We start from the raw sequence: 13,948 nt of genomic DNA on the forward strand, positions 1-13,948 counted from the left end.
TGGGTTCATCCTTTGAGTTTCTAAGAGGAAACCAAGGCTACATTGGGCTAGTCTACATATAAGTGTATTATGTGAACTGCTGCAATTTTTGCATATTTGTAGCAACTGTTAATTGTCTTCACTTTTCTGTGGAAATTCACATCTGTTCACTCTCCCTCTGTTGAAAATGTACAACCATCCGGATACATGCAGCCACACGTGCAAATATGCATGTACCTGCAGATTTATATGGATACTCCTGGAAAAACCACAAAGCCTTTTTCTGCAATTTTAAATTTGTTGCATTTTCCCCTGCATTCTCTCCCTGCAAAAAACCCAAACTTCAAATCATGTGTGGCCAGATCGTTCTATTCAACTAGCATGGCATTTCTATGATTCTGTAAGTGTATTTTAGTAATAGAGGATGACTTTGTCATTCTTACCCAACACCTCCCCAGCTCTCCAATATCCACTAAATGTTAGGGCTCATTGCAACAAGATAGTGAATTTTTTCTCTCCACAATCATAAAAATATATAAGCAGATTAATTGGATATATGCCTCTTTATGTCAATAAGAAAATGGCAGTTATATATCTCACTCAGTCAGGCAATTACCAGGCCTGCAGGCTCCCTGTAAACTCAGCGTGGGTGGATGACATGGGGAAATGGCTAGTCCGAAAGACTTGATGATTCCAGATCGTTTTCTAAGATAACTAGAGGATGTAAACCTATAGGTTTACTCAGTGCTTTGGTTTTTCCTTGGAATAAGTAAATTTGGTATTATATAATTTCCAGCTGTCCTCAACTCAGTCTCAGTCTATGGAATTAAGAGCAATGTAATGATTGGATAATTAGAATGCAAATTACATAATGCATATTGCATGAGAATGCAAATTACATAGTTAATAACAATTTTAGCTCATATAGTAATGGCAGCAGAGTACTGAGGGGCCTCCTTTATGTAGACTTAATGTTCAAGTATCAAAAAGCTTGAAGGCTCACTGTGATCAATTTGATGTACATTTTGTGAAGTGACACGCAGCTAACTTTGAGTCAAAGACTGATGCTGCTATGACACCATCTAACCAAGTCATTATGGATACTTTTCAATCTGTGCATCCACAGGCTGTGGATAAACTGGTTCCATGCATAGCATTTTTATTCTTTGTGACTAATGAAATAAGCCATGGCTACACTGGACAACTGGACTAAAGAGATGGTTAGCATCTCTTTGTGAGGTCTGTGCCCAATGCCAAAAATTTTGAGCCCACCAAACAACTGGCCTTCCCTTCTTGCAAGAGTGCAGTGTAGGATGACTTTTCAACTTTAGGTAGGGTAACTGTTTTTTAGGATCTATTCCAATCTGGATTTAGGTCAGGAATAGGAATTGTGCAGCTGTCCAGTTGCTGAATTAAAATTCCCAGCAACACTGGGCAGTACAGCCAATGGTGAGAAGTGCTGAGAGTTGCAGTCCAGCAACACCTGAAGACCATACAATTCCCTTACTTTAGGCCTTGATAGGAAGTAGAAACAATCTTCTTGTGGCAATTTACTCAGAGGAATAAAGGTGGAAGAGAGAGGAATAAGGTGGAAGGGAGTATAACACAGCTGGACCTGAACATCTTAACAATTTTCAATACATGTTATTCGTCTGTGTAACTTGTCAGGTTGAACTTGAGGAGTACCTATCATCATCCTAAATCCACCAGAGATACCTTTATTGGCCAACCAAAATGCACAATATACTTGTTGCAAGCACTGGCTTCTTCATCAGGCAAGATGTTACAAACCAAACAGGAGAAAAATTGGAGATGTTAGCAAGCTGCCTGCATTTTGTTGTTTCTATCCTTAGGTAAGATGGTATGAGGAGGGCAAATTTTGCAGGCTGGCTCCTCCTCCTTCTGGCCATGTGGGAATTGAGTTTTCCAGAGTTCAGGAAATTTAAAGTCCATTTACTTATTAATAGGACTCTTCTCTTGCAATCCAATCTGTCTCCATTCCTGTGAAGCCACAGGCCTCTTGTAGGCAGAGGACAATGGATTTTTCAAGAAGTCTCCGTGTTTTTGCATCAGGAGTAATTTGGTAGGTAGAGGTAAAACATGCTAATCCAGTCCAAATTTAAGAAGAAAAAATGTTTTACCTTGAAGGTCCCAGTCCACTGTCTTGTTCTTTAGGGTTCCACTGTTGCAGGTACAATGTGGTATCTCACAATCCACAAAATATGCAGGGGTAGCATGTTGGCCATTTAGCAAATTCAAACAAAAACCCACCAAACAATGGGCCTGAACAGACAGGCCAAAATAATACTGCTTCATGCCACTTTGGAGGTATGCTGTTTAAATGACACACACATCTTAAGAGGTCAGAAGCCACGCCAAAGCTGTGCTCCAATCCTTAGTGTGGCTTTGTTGTGGCTTCTGGCCTCTTAGGATGCATGCATCATTTAAACAGCAATACCTCCAAAGTGGCCTAGACAGCTTTATTTTGGCCTGTTTGAGCCCAATGATACCTTTATTGGACAACTGAAATGCACAATCTACTTGTTATAAACTTTCAAAGCTCCATTTGCTTCTTCATTAGGCAAGATGTTACAAACCTTCAATTTTTCTCCTGTTTGGTCTGTAACACAGCTACCCCTGCATATTTTCTATGATCATCCTAGACAGCCAAAAAATGGTGCTAGTGGACTTGCATGTACTAGTGTTTGGATTGTGACTGTCCCCATATTTAAGCATCTTCTATAAACCATTAGATGGGAATCTGTGGCAGTCCAGATGCTGAATATAGACAAGACTAAGCTGCTATTGATGGAGAAAAAAAGATGATCTGGATTGAGATTCCCAGCCATTCCTACAGCGCCCCTGAACCAGGTTTGCAGTTTGGTCCTCCTAAGATTTAACAAATGGGGCAAGGAATACCTTTTATCATTTTAGGATGGTATACCAGGTGGAACGTTATTTGGAAAAAAACTGACCAAGCCTAGTAAAATACAGGTTAGGTTACTGCAGGGTTTCACAAACCTTTTGAGCCTATTTGGCATTAAAAAGTGTATCATGAGTGCAAGAACAAAAGTTATGTGCATGTTGGTAGCTAGTTACAACGAGTTGTAAGTGTTCTTCCCCCTAACACAGAAAGCAAACAGGAATGTAGAAAAGAATCCCATAAGAAAACACATGCATATCCAGGAAAAAAATGTCCGGGGTGGGGTGGGGAAACAGCAAGCACACATGCATCTCCTCAATGAATGGAGTGACTTTGCCATTCTTTTTCATGAGAGAAGGGAAATTGCACTGCTAAAAAGGAAACCATTGGAGAAGGGGGAGAAGTCAACTATCCCGCTAAGAACATTTTTAAAAAATCAGAAGCTGTGATTTTATATACCATATGGTTTTTAATGTATATTAAATAAATTACTTGTGACGGTTTAGCCCTTTAAAAAAAGGCCCAGAATTCCTTAAAGAAATCCATACATTATGTACATTCAAACCAAAAATTTAAAATGTGCCAATAACAAAATAAACAGATTCAGACTCCTTTATCTCATGGTGACAAATATTTTAGTCAGATTAATACAATCAGATTTGCAGGATTAAAGTATGCACATAAACCTACCATTTCATAACAACAGACTCAACACCTGTATTGCCATTACAATATATTCCAGTTGCTTTCAAGTTCCTTCACTTGTCACTAAAGCTAAAACAATATTTCAAGCTACCCATAACTTAAGAAATCCTTAGTTTCAGGAAGTCAAGCAGGAAAGCAAAACACTGGAAGCGGTGTGTGTGTGTGTGTGTGTATTTTCCAGTGCAATTATTTTATATATGAAGGCATTAAAAGTTCTTGTGCTATTTGTGTCCTTTTCAAACTACTGCTGACCCTACATTAAGTTGTGTATTTTATTTTCAGCCCCCACATATTTGTAGTAAGTGAAATATGAGCTGTTTTACTGTTTTATTTGTAAACGTAAATAACACAGACAATAGATGTAATGGATAGTCTGGTTGGATGGTCATGTTTCCATCAAAAAGACCATTAACAGTATCTTCTGCTGCTAATTATCTGCTCTATTTGTTATTACTAGAACTCTGCTTTATTCAGCAAAACAACATTGTTAGAAACTACTAGCTCTCCAGCGCATTTTGATATACTGTACATGAGACTTCTGGTTTGTCCGCAGAGGCGCTTGGTACCATTTTTTCAGCTTCTGCAAGCCGATATCCTCAATTTGCCAGCTTTGTGGTGAAGATATCCAAGTCGGGGAAGACTGGGATATGAGGGCTTGTAAGGGGCTATTTGTTAACCTCTCAAAACGGAACCCCAAAGGGAGAAGGAAGGAGGGGTGATGAGAGATGTTAAGTTAACACCTGTATTTCCCAGTAGATTATTATCAGTATTTTAACAATTGATTTTAAATTGTAATGTGTTTAATCCTTTTTTAAGGGTGTGTGTGTTACGATATAGTGCTGTACAAACTGTATGTAGTGTATATTGACTGTCTTTTAATCATGTAAGCCACTTTGATTGCTTCTGTAGCAGAAAAGTGGGGTACAAATAAAAGTTTTATTATTTATTATTATGTCTGTTTGTAGCTTCTCCGTCTTTACAATAGTACCCAAGACATCAGATGGCAGTCTCTTGTATGTAAAAGCAGTTGCACTTCTGGGATTAAAAGGCGTACCCCATCTGTTCTGGAAATACAGTGGAGTTTTACATTTACCTGCCTTACCTGTGTATACTTATCCACTATTTGATTGTAAACCTTTGTTTCTGAATGCATGACACTGAAGATTTTGTACAAACATACCTACTCTCCATTTCCAGTCCCATGTTAAGAATTGTTACTAAAATCTTGTATTTGAAAAATGTATAAGTATATGATGCATGTTTTGAAAATGTTTGCAGTTCCTCCCTTAAAAGGTACAAGTGCACTTCTGTTAATTTAGAAACCATTTTTTGAAAAAGTAATCTATTTAGGAAATGAAACTAGAATCATCAATTGAATTTTTCATTAGGGAACCGAAGGAGAGGGCAGACACTCCCGGCACATGACCATTACATATCTGCAGCATCCGGAGAAGCCTCTGTGCTGTGGCAGTTCTGATCTTCTCACACTGAGGGAAAAAGGAAAGAAATACAAACATTCTAAAAGTCTCAAAGAATATATAGGAATGTCTCCTGAAGTGAAAAGGAAAGCAGCAGTTAAAAACTCTCCTTGTTTACAGAACTTGGAGGAGACCAAACAACCTTTTAGATAAAGCCTCAAAGAGAAGATCACTCTATGCTATTACAGTTCAGTTTCACTATCTGCCAGAAGCAGAGGACAGATAGTATTGCAATGTACTTAAAAAGCAACATTGTCACAATATCTCATGAAAGTAAGACAAATTCGAGCCCAAGTTCTGTAGGAATTAGAGAGTTCTAACTGAATTAGACCTGTGAGTTACTGAGTAAATGTAAAGGAGGTTACATTTAAGAGTAAGCTTGGTAATAAACATAATATGGGGCCAGAGAAGGAGACATTAAAGAAGTGTACTGAAACAACACAAGATGTTTATAATCAGAGCAAGCGTAGAGCTTTTTGCTCATCACACTTGCTGTGACAAATGTGTTTCCACATTTGAGCATTTATCCTTGAAACTGAAGAAGTTGTCCTAGTCGTCCCAATGGTTGTAAAGGAGTCATTGCCTCCTTCTTACTTCCAAAGTTGTGAGCAAGTCAGAGGATTGGTCAATTACTGTTGCCAAGATACAGAGCAAATCAGGAAGCTCTCTTCCTGAAATAAAGCATTGCAGGAGGGTGTATATGAAAGGTGTGCAGAAAACCTGGCCTGGATGATGCAATTTTCTCGTTTACAGGCTATGACCAATCAAAGACTGTGGATCCTTTGTAAAAATGAGATTTTTGTCACCTTTGGTACAAAACACACTGCAGAAATGATCCAGTTTGAGACTGCTTTAACTGCCCTAGCTCAATGCTAGAGAATAGTGGGAACTGTAGTTTTGTGAGCATTTAGCTTTCCGGCCAGAGAGCTCTGCTGCCACAATGAACTACAATCCCCAGAATTTCCTGGCACTGAGCCAGGGCAGTTAAAGCAGTCTCAAACTGGATTATTTCTGCAGTATATTTCAGACCTTTGTTTATTATTCTTGCTCAGGAGTGGGCAACCGACGCCCACATGCAGTCCTTGGCCTAACTTCAAAAGTCATCTCCAAACAATCAGCTTTCTCTTTTGTAAAGGCGATTGATCATTTCTCTGCCAGCCTTCAGGGAGGTCTCTTTTGCCCCATAATCTATAAGTTAGCCCCAAGTAAAAGAGGCCCCTTGCATTGGGGGAAAGCATCTCAACCTTGACCTAATTCTTCCAAGTTGGTATTCAACTGTACATTAAAAAAGCAAAGATGTACCAGAAGTCATAATAGTTGAGAACAGGAACAAGAGCCATGCTAGCCCTGATAGAGAACAATATTATTCACTGACCATACTGGCATATTTGCAAGATTCACTGATCTATGCTACACACAGTCAAAAAGAAAACACCTTAAAGGATCCTTACTTCCAGCTCACAGAACAGAACAGGGCTACAGTAACGATCTGCCAGCTTCAAGACAGCATTCATATCCACACTGATTTGGTTCATTCTACCAACTACAAAAAAAGGAACAAAAAAGAGAAAAATAATTTTCAACTCTGCACATTGTTTTTCTGATATGATAAACTATTTCCTTTTGGAATGTATCTTTAGTTAGCTTAATTTTTCTTTCAATACCAGTAATTTTATGTAAACAAAACAGAAGAAAAATTTGCAGGACTTTTGCTGATTAATTATTGTCTAAATGAAAACAGGACAAAAAAAATAGTTTTCTTTGTGATCCACAGTACTCCAAAACAAAGCCTTATTACAGTGGTTCTAAGTCAATCCACAAATGAAGGAAAAGTGCATTTATACACTGGAGGAAATGGGAGGAAGAAGCCCCTCCTAAAGCATAATTCAAATGAAAGTGAACTATTTGTTGCGGAGAAGGGCTATTTTTATGACCTTTAAAGGCACTAACCAGTGAAAAACACTTGAAGAATAATATCTGAAACAGGAAAGATGTCTCATACATACCACCTGTGGCAAGAAAGCACACTTTACCAAGGAAAAAGTTGGCATCGACATGTAACAGCGAAGTTTCGACATCCTTAAAACTGATGAAAGAGAATATAAAAGAAAATAAAGTGCATTTTAAGGGAGAATTTGGAATAATAATAATAAATAATAATCTTTATTTCTACCCCGCCTTTCCACAATGTGATCAAGGCGGCTTACAGATAAGAAGACAATAAAATACAAGTTAAAATATTACATATAAAAATTAAAACATCATCAGAGGAGTAGGGACGGGAAGCAAACAATCAAGATATCAGGGCAAAGATAAGACAACAACTTTAAGGTAGTTGGGGCAAAAAATAACAGGATTACTGAAGTGGGAATGCCAGCCGAAATAAGTGTGTTTTTAAATCTTTTTTAAAAGAAAGTAACGAAGGAATAAAGCTCCTTGAGAGAGAAGTCTTTCTTTTATTTTTTTATTAGAAAAGTGTAACCACAGTTCAGTGATTAAGAGGACTAGAATATTGTTGCAGATGCATCAAAAGAAATCACTTTGCTAAGGCAGTGCCTAACTAGTAATGTTTTGTTTGCACTATTCATATACAGATATGGTACTGGAGTCCATTGGTAATACTGGTGGGAATAGGAATGATGCCCTTCCACATGCTGCTTTAATTGACACCTACTTCTGGAGTCTTTCTGTTCCAAATCTTTGGATCAAAAGTGTCAGAGGTTAATGTGAACACTATTTTAACCTCAAGGTGGGGCAACAATTAAAATGGGATGCCAGAGTAATGCAATATAGTATATAATTATATTCTAAAATCCCTGAGAATCTAGCCGTATCGTACCATGGCTGTCATCCTGTTAGTAATATATTCAGATACAGCTAGGCATAATGCAAATAGTTACACCTGCATGTGTACTTTTTTGGTTCTTGAAGGAGGATGTATTCAGCACCTACTTCCGCAAGGTCTCACTCTGGTGAGCAATAACAACTGGGAGCTGCCAGTTATAGTTCCATCTCCTCAGCCACTGATCAGATGCAGGGGTGCCCTGGGGCTTGTATGGAGCAGAGGCTGCTCTTTCTTTGCAGCAGGCTCAAGAGCAGTCAGATCAAGCCTAAGCACACTAACACATTTGATAAGTGGCCAGGAAGGTGGGAGCTGAGCCCAGTAGCCCTTACCTGTTGTTGTATACCTAGGGAAGCAGCTTGGGAGAAGGTGCAGCCTACATAACCTCTCATAAGTACACTGGCAGAGACCTATGCTCCACCAGCATTATGTAGGATCTTTTCCCATGGATCAAGTTACTAGGTCATTACTTGCTATATTGCTATCTCAACTTTACTCCAAGAGAATACTTTACTCCATGAGAATAGATTAAAACAGGATTATTTAATTTTATCCTCACACCTGCACTGAAACAGTTAAAACTGAAACATTTAAGCAATTTTACCCTGCCATTCTCTTCCCCACACTAGTGTCTTACAGAACATAGTGAGTTGCCTGAACTTCATGGCTATGAGCTATGAGCTTCATGGCTATTCAGGGATCTGAATCTGGATTTCTCTTCTCGAACACTCCAGTTACACTGGCCTTAACTTAAAATAAAAACCTGAATCACCTGTCCTTTCCTCACACTCATCTTTTTTGCACATACCTGTATTTGTTCTGAATGTCAATGATAAAGACAATCAGATCAATCCTGGGCCGGATGTGATCTCTCTCAGCAGGTAAAGGGAGAGAGGATGTCAAGTGGCTGAAAGAAACAAAGTGATATTTGTGTTAAGGCTGGGGTTGTAGGTCTTCCTTCATTTCAGTACTTTATCACAGAACTTATAGAATAAACATTCATTACTTTGGTCCAAAATACACTGCAGAAATTATCCAATCTGAGACTGCTTTAACTGTCCTGGTTCAGTGTTGGGAAATCCTGAGAAATGTAGTTTATTGTGGTACCAGAGCCCTCTGACAGAGAAGGCTAAATGTCTCACAAAACTGCAGTTCTCTGAATTCTCTAGCATTGAGCCAAGGCAGTTAAAGCAGTTTCAAATTACATTATTTTTGCAGTGTGTTTTGGACCAATGTTACACAGAAATGCACAACTGATGTGAAAGCTAAAATTGTTATCTTTCAGACAAATTTAAACAAAAGAGGTTTCTTTTTCTGTCACTTACATATTTATTTTTAAGTCTTGTTTTTCCTTAAGAATTGTTTCTGCTAGCTGCTGCTGGAAAACATCATTTGTTCCCACCAACTATGAAAAGAGAGAGGGAGAGAAAATTAGCCCATAGCTAACCAAAATGTATTTACTTTTTCTGATCCACTACTACATATTTTATTTAAAGTATTTCTGTATCACCTTCCAGCCACAATGGTTCCCAAGGTGATGAGCAAATAAAAACCAATTAAAACACTACAGAGATAAAAAATGTTTTTATGACATATTAAAATACTTTTTAAAAACTCACAAAGGCAGTCTAAAATTTAAAACAGTTAAAACAGCAATTTCAAACACTGAGTGTCATGTAGAACAGCACTGTTTTGGCTGCTTCCCAGAAGCTTTAATAATAATAATAATAATAATAATAATAATAATATGATTTATTTATAGCCTGCCTTTTCTCAAGGAATCAAGGCAGGTTACAACATCTTAAAAACCATAGAATGCAACAGAGTAAAATATCAGTTACCATTAAAACAAGTCCCCCCTGAACCCCCCAACCCAATTAAAAAATTACAATCAAGGAACTAGAGTAAGAACAAATATAATAAAAGACAAAGAGGGGCGGGATAATCTATATTTGCAGGGCAGACAAGTGATTTCCTAATTAAATGAGATGGGACCATCCTCATTTCCTGGAATAGGGAGTTCCTGGCAGGATCATATAAGAGGAGGTGGTCTTTCTATTTTCTTTTTATGTGTATATAAACACACACACACACACACACATATACTGGTGTGTGTGTGTGTATAGGTGTATACACACACACACACACACACATACAGACGTACACATACAACACAATACATATCTATCTATCTTAATCTATACATATATTTCCTTCCTAATCAAAACTCTGATTTACAATCCTCCACATCTTCTGAAAATACCCTTTCATCACTTTTCCCATCTGTTCATTTCACATCCTTACCCATTTCCTTTCTCCTCCTATGCTACAATGAAACAGACAGGATTTTAAAACTAATTTAATATTTTAGATCTGTTTTAACTTGTTAATCTGTTTAACGTTTCAGTCCATTCAAATTATTTTTGTTGTTTTAAGGTGTTTTTTTTTTTTAATTTTTGTATGGATTTATGTTAACCACAAGTATAGATTTTATCTGCCTTGAGATCATTTGAAATAGGACAGAATATTGTTGTTTTCTTGTTCTTTTTCTTGTAAAACACCATGTACGGTGATAGCACTATATTAGACTCATAGAGTTGGAAGAGACCACAAGAGTCCTCCAGTCCAACCCTATTCTGCCATGCAGGAACTCACAATCAAAGCATCCTTGACAGACAGCCATCCAGCCTCTGTTTAAAGACCTCCAAGGAAGGAGACTTCACTACACTCTGAGGCAGTGTGTTCAAATGTCGAAAAACTTTCACCATCAAGAAACCTGCTTCCCTATTTGGGAAAGTCAAGAGTCAAAAGGTGGCCACCCTTGTGGTAGCAGGAAATGTGTTACACTGGCAATTACTGTGATGGAATATGAAGTCGAAGGCTTTCATGGCTGGCATCCATAGTTTTTTGTGGGTTTTGCAGACTATGTGGCCATGTTCTAGAAGAGTTTGTTCCCAATGTTTCGCCAACATCTGTGGCTGGCATCTTCAGAGAAATTTCTCTGAAGAGATGCCAGCCACAGATGCCAGTGAAACGTCAGGAAGAAACTCTTCTAGAACATGGCCACATAGTCCGCAAAACCCACAAAAAACAATGTGATGGAAGTTCTTCCTAATGTTTAGGAGGAATCTTTGGTGTCGATTTATAATAATGATAATGACGGTAACAATTTAATGCACTAAAATGAAATTAAAGTATATAACAGCAAGAGCCAGAGTAGCATATGTTGGAATAGTAACAAGCTCTACACTTGAGCCATTACAGGGTTAATAGAGAGCTACTGAGAACACAGATGGCCTACAGCTGTATATGCATATCTCCAATCAACCTTTGAGCCTCAATAAGGCTAGCTTTGCATTGAGCCTTCCTCTCTCCCTCTTTTGCTCACTCTGTTCTTAGCCTTCTTTTCTGTTGCATTATACTTGTGTTATTTGATTGTATTATATAGTTTGTATTATGATTTGCTATTATTATGCTTGCCATTATTACTATGGTTTATTTTATATCTTTTGTGTATATGGGTTTTGTATGATTCTGTTGCATATATTGTCTGTTACCATTTTAAGCATTTATAGATTAAAGCCTTTTTATAGTACCTTGTCTCAATTAGTCTCTTTTCAAACCCACTGTTCCAACAGCATGATGGCTTGAGACTCTGGAGAATAGGGTTCGATTCCCTGCTCAGCCATGGAAACCCATTGGCCAACTTTGGGCAAGTCACACTCTCTCAGCCTCAGAGGATGGCCATGGCAAACCCCCTCTGAACAAACCATGCCATGATAAGTTGGAAATGACTTGAAGACACACAACAACAGCTGTATCAGGTGTGAAGAAAACACAATAGGTCTGCAAGGAGGGAAGCTATACTGGAGCCCCACATCTATGAAACAGTGTTGTTGTTGTGTGCCTCCAAGGTCCAAAGCACACTGCAGAAACAATCCAGTTTGAGACTGCTTTCACTGCCCTGGTTCAGTGCCAGGGAATTCTGGGAACTGTAGTTTGTTGTGGCACCAGAGCTCTCTCTGACAGAGAAGGCTAAATGTCTCACAAAACTATAGTTCCCCCAGGATTCCCTAGCACTGAGCCAAGGCAGTTAAAGCGGTCTCAAACTGGATTATTCCTGCAGTGTGTTCTGGACCTTAAAAGAGTCCCCCAGGAGAGGAGCTCCTGCCCAAAGCAGCCTCCCTTGGAGCTGTGCTTTCCCTGTTCGCCCAAAGACCTACCAAAATGGTGGCGGTGCTAAGCGTCGGGAGCTTGCAGAAAGCGGACAGGATGGACATGGCTCTCAAAGAGGAGAAGAGCGCATCCCTCGATTCCAAACTGCCGCCAATTGGGCGCCCTCGTGACGTCAATAAGCGTCGCCGCAGGATAAAAGGTCCCAGGCGGTCGCAGGGGTGTGACGTAAAGGCTGAGGGGAAGGGCTCATCGTTCCTCCTTCAGTGGTTCCCCAAACTGTGCCCTTTATTTAAGAGATTTTGGACTTCAACTCCCAGAAGCCTCAGCCATGGTGGCCAATAGCATGGGATTCTGGGAGCTGAAGTCCAAAATTCCCTTAAAGGGCACAGTTTGGGGAACCCCATTTGTATACTCTGTATATATATATTCTTGTTTTGTGCCTTCAAGTCGTTTTCGACTCATAGCGACCCCAAGGAGGAACTGTCACGGGGTTTTCTTGTCGAGTTGTTTCTTCTTTTCCCCCCATCATCCTCTGAGGCTGAGAGAGTGTGACTCGCCCAAGGTTCACCTATTGGGTTTACATGGCCTAACCAGGATTCGGAGCCTGGTCTCCAGAGTCCAGTGCTCAGTCCACTGCAGCACACACTGGCTCACACTGGCCAAAGTGGAATAAGGTCCAAAATCCACAAAGTAATGATATCTTTATGCTCTTCAGACTTGATAGACAGATAGATAGATAGATGTATATTAACATACGTGTGTGTATATATATACACACACAATTGTGTTAATATACATCTATCTACATACATACACAAACACATATATAAATATACATACATGTGTATATATATATATATATCTATATCTATCTATATACTGTACATACATAAACAGTATATACATACACACATATATGTGTGTATACATATATATGCACACATATATACCTATACATACATGTGTATATATGCATACAGCATATCTATATATCTATATATACAGACATATACACATATATAGTATATACATAAACATACAGAGGTGTGTGCCTATACACATACATATGGACATATACATACATATGTATATATACGTATATCTATCTATACATATACAATACATATATACATATATGTGTGTACATATACTCGTATATACATCATCAGAGGGAGCCATCAGGCAGACCAGCAACATCTTGGACTGCCTGAAGGAAGAGGCCCCTCCCTCCTCAACTGTCATCTCGGCCTCAGAGGGAGCCATCAGGCAGACCCAGCAACATCTTGGACTGCCTGAAGGAAGAGGCCCCTCCCTCCTCAACTGCCATCTCGGCCTCAGAGGGAGCCATCAGGCAGACCCAGCAACATCGGGGACTGCCTGAAGGAAGAGGCCCCTCCCTCCTCAACTGTCATCTCGGCCTCAGAGGGAGCCATCAGGCAGACCCAGCAACATCTTGGACTGCCTGAAGGAAGAGGCCCCTCCCTCCTCAACTGCCATCTCGGCCTCAGAGGGAGCCATCAGGCAGACCCAGCAACATCGGGGACTGCCTGAAGGAAGAGGCCCCTCCCTCCTCAACTGTCATCTCGGCCTCAGAGGGAGCCATCAGGCAGACCCAGCAACATCTTGGACTGCCTGAAGGAAGAGGCCCCTCCCTCCTCAATTGTCATCTTGGCCTCAGAGGGAGCCATCAGGCAGACCCAGCAACATCTTGGACTGCCTGAAGGAAGAGGCCCCTCCCTCCTCAACTGCCATCTCGGCCTCAGAGGGAGCCATCAGGCAGACCAGCAACATCTTGGACTGCCTGAAGGAAGAGGCCCCTCCCTCCTCAACTGTCATCTCGGCCTC

General features: G+C 39.7%; 1 protein-coding gene across 1 annotated transcript; it reads right to left on the reverse strand.

Annotated features, from left to right (window-relative positions):
• Window positions 1-3,465: 3,465 nt before the first annotated feature.
• CENPM (centromere protein M) lies at window positions 3,466-12,335 on the reverse strand. The gene is made up of 6 exons (XM_089526769.1): window positions 12,151-12,335; window positions 9,253-9,332; window positions 8,736-8,834; window positions 7,092-7,171; window positions 6,537-6,628; window positions 3,466-5,094 (listed from the first exon to the last, which is right to left on the reverse strand). The coding sequence occupies exons 1-6, from the start codon at window positions 12,205-12,207 to the stop codon at window positions 4,954-4,956; spliced, it is 549 nt and encodes a 182-aa protein (XP_089382895.1). The 5' UTR covers window positions 12,208-12,335; the 3' UTR covers window positions 3,466-4,953.
• Between the last annotated feature and the right edge of the window lie 1,613 nt (window positions 12,336-13,948).

The sequence above is a fragment of the Sceloporus occidentalis genome, unplaced genomic scaffold, assembly GCF_023333645.1.
Source record: "Sceloporus occidentalis isolate IW3139 unplaced genomic scaffold, rSceOcc1.0.p SCAF_5, whole genome shotgun sequence".
NCBI classification, from domain to species: Eukaryota; Metazoa; Chordata; class Lepidosauria; order Squamata; family Phrynosomatidae; genus Sceloporus; species Sceloporus occidentalis.

What these genes read in the sequence shown, in the direction of transcription:
- CENPM (XM_089526769.1), bottom strand. Translation starts at nt 12,207, where the DNA reads ATGTCCATCCTGTCCGCTTTCTGCAAGCTCCCGACGCTTAGCACCGCC. An exon ending in TTAGCACCGCCACCATTTTG is followed by an intron (nt 9,333 to 12,150) that starts GTAGGTCTTTGG and finishes CTCTTTTCATAG; the next exon opens with TTGGTGGGAACAAATGATGT. An exon ending in GACATTCAGAACAAATACAG is followed by an intron (nt 7,172 to 8,735) that starts GTATGTGCAAAA and finishes CTCTTTCATCAG; the next exon opens with TTTTAAGGATGTCGAAACTT.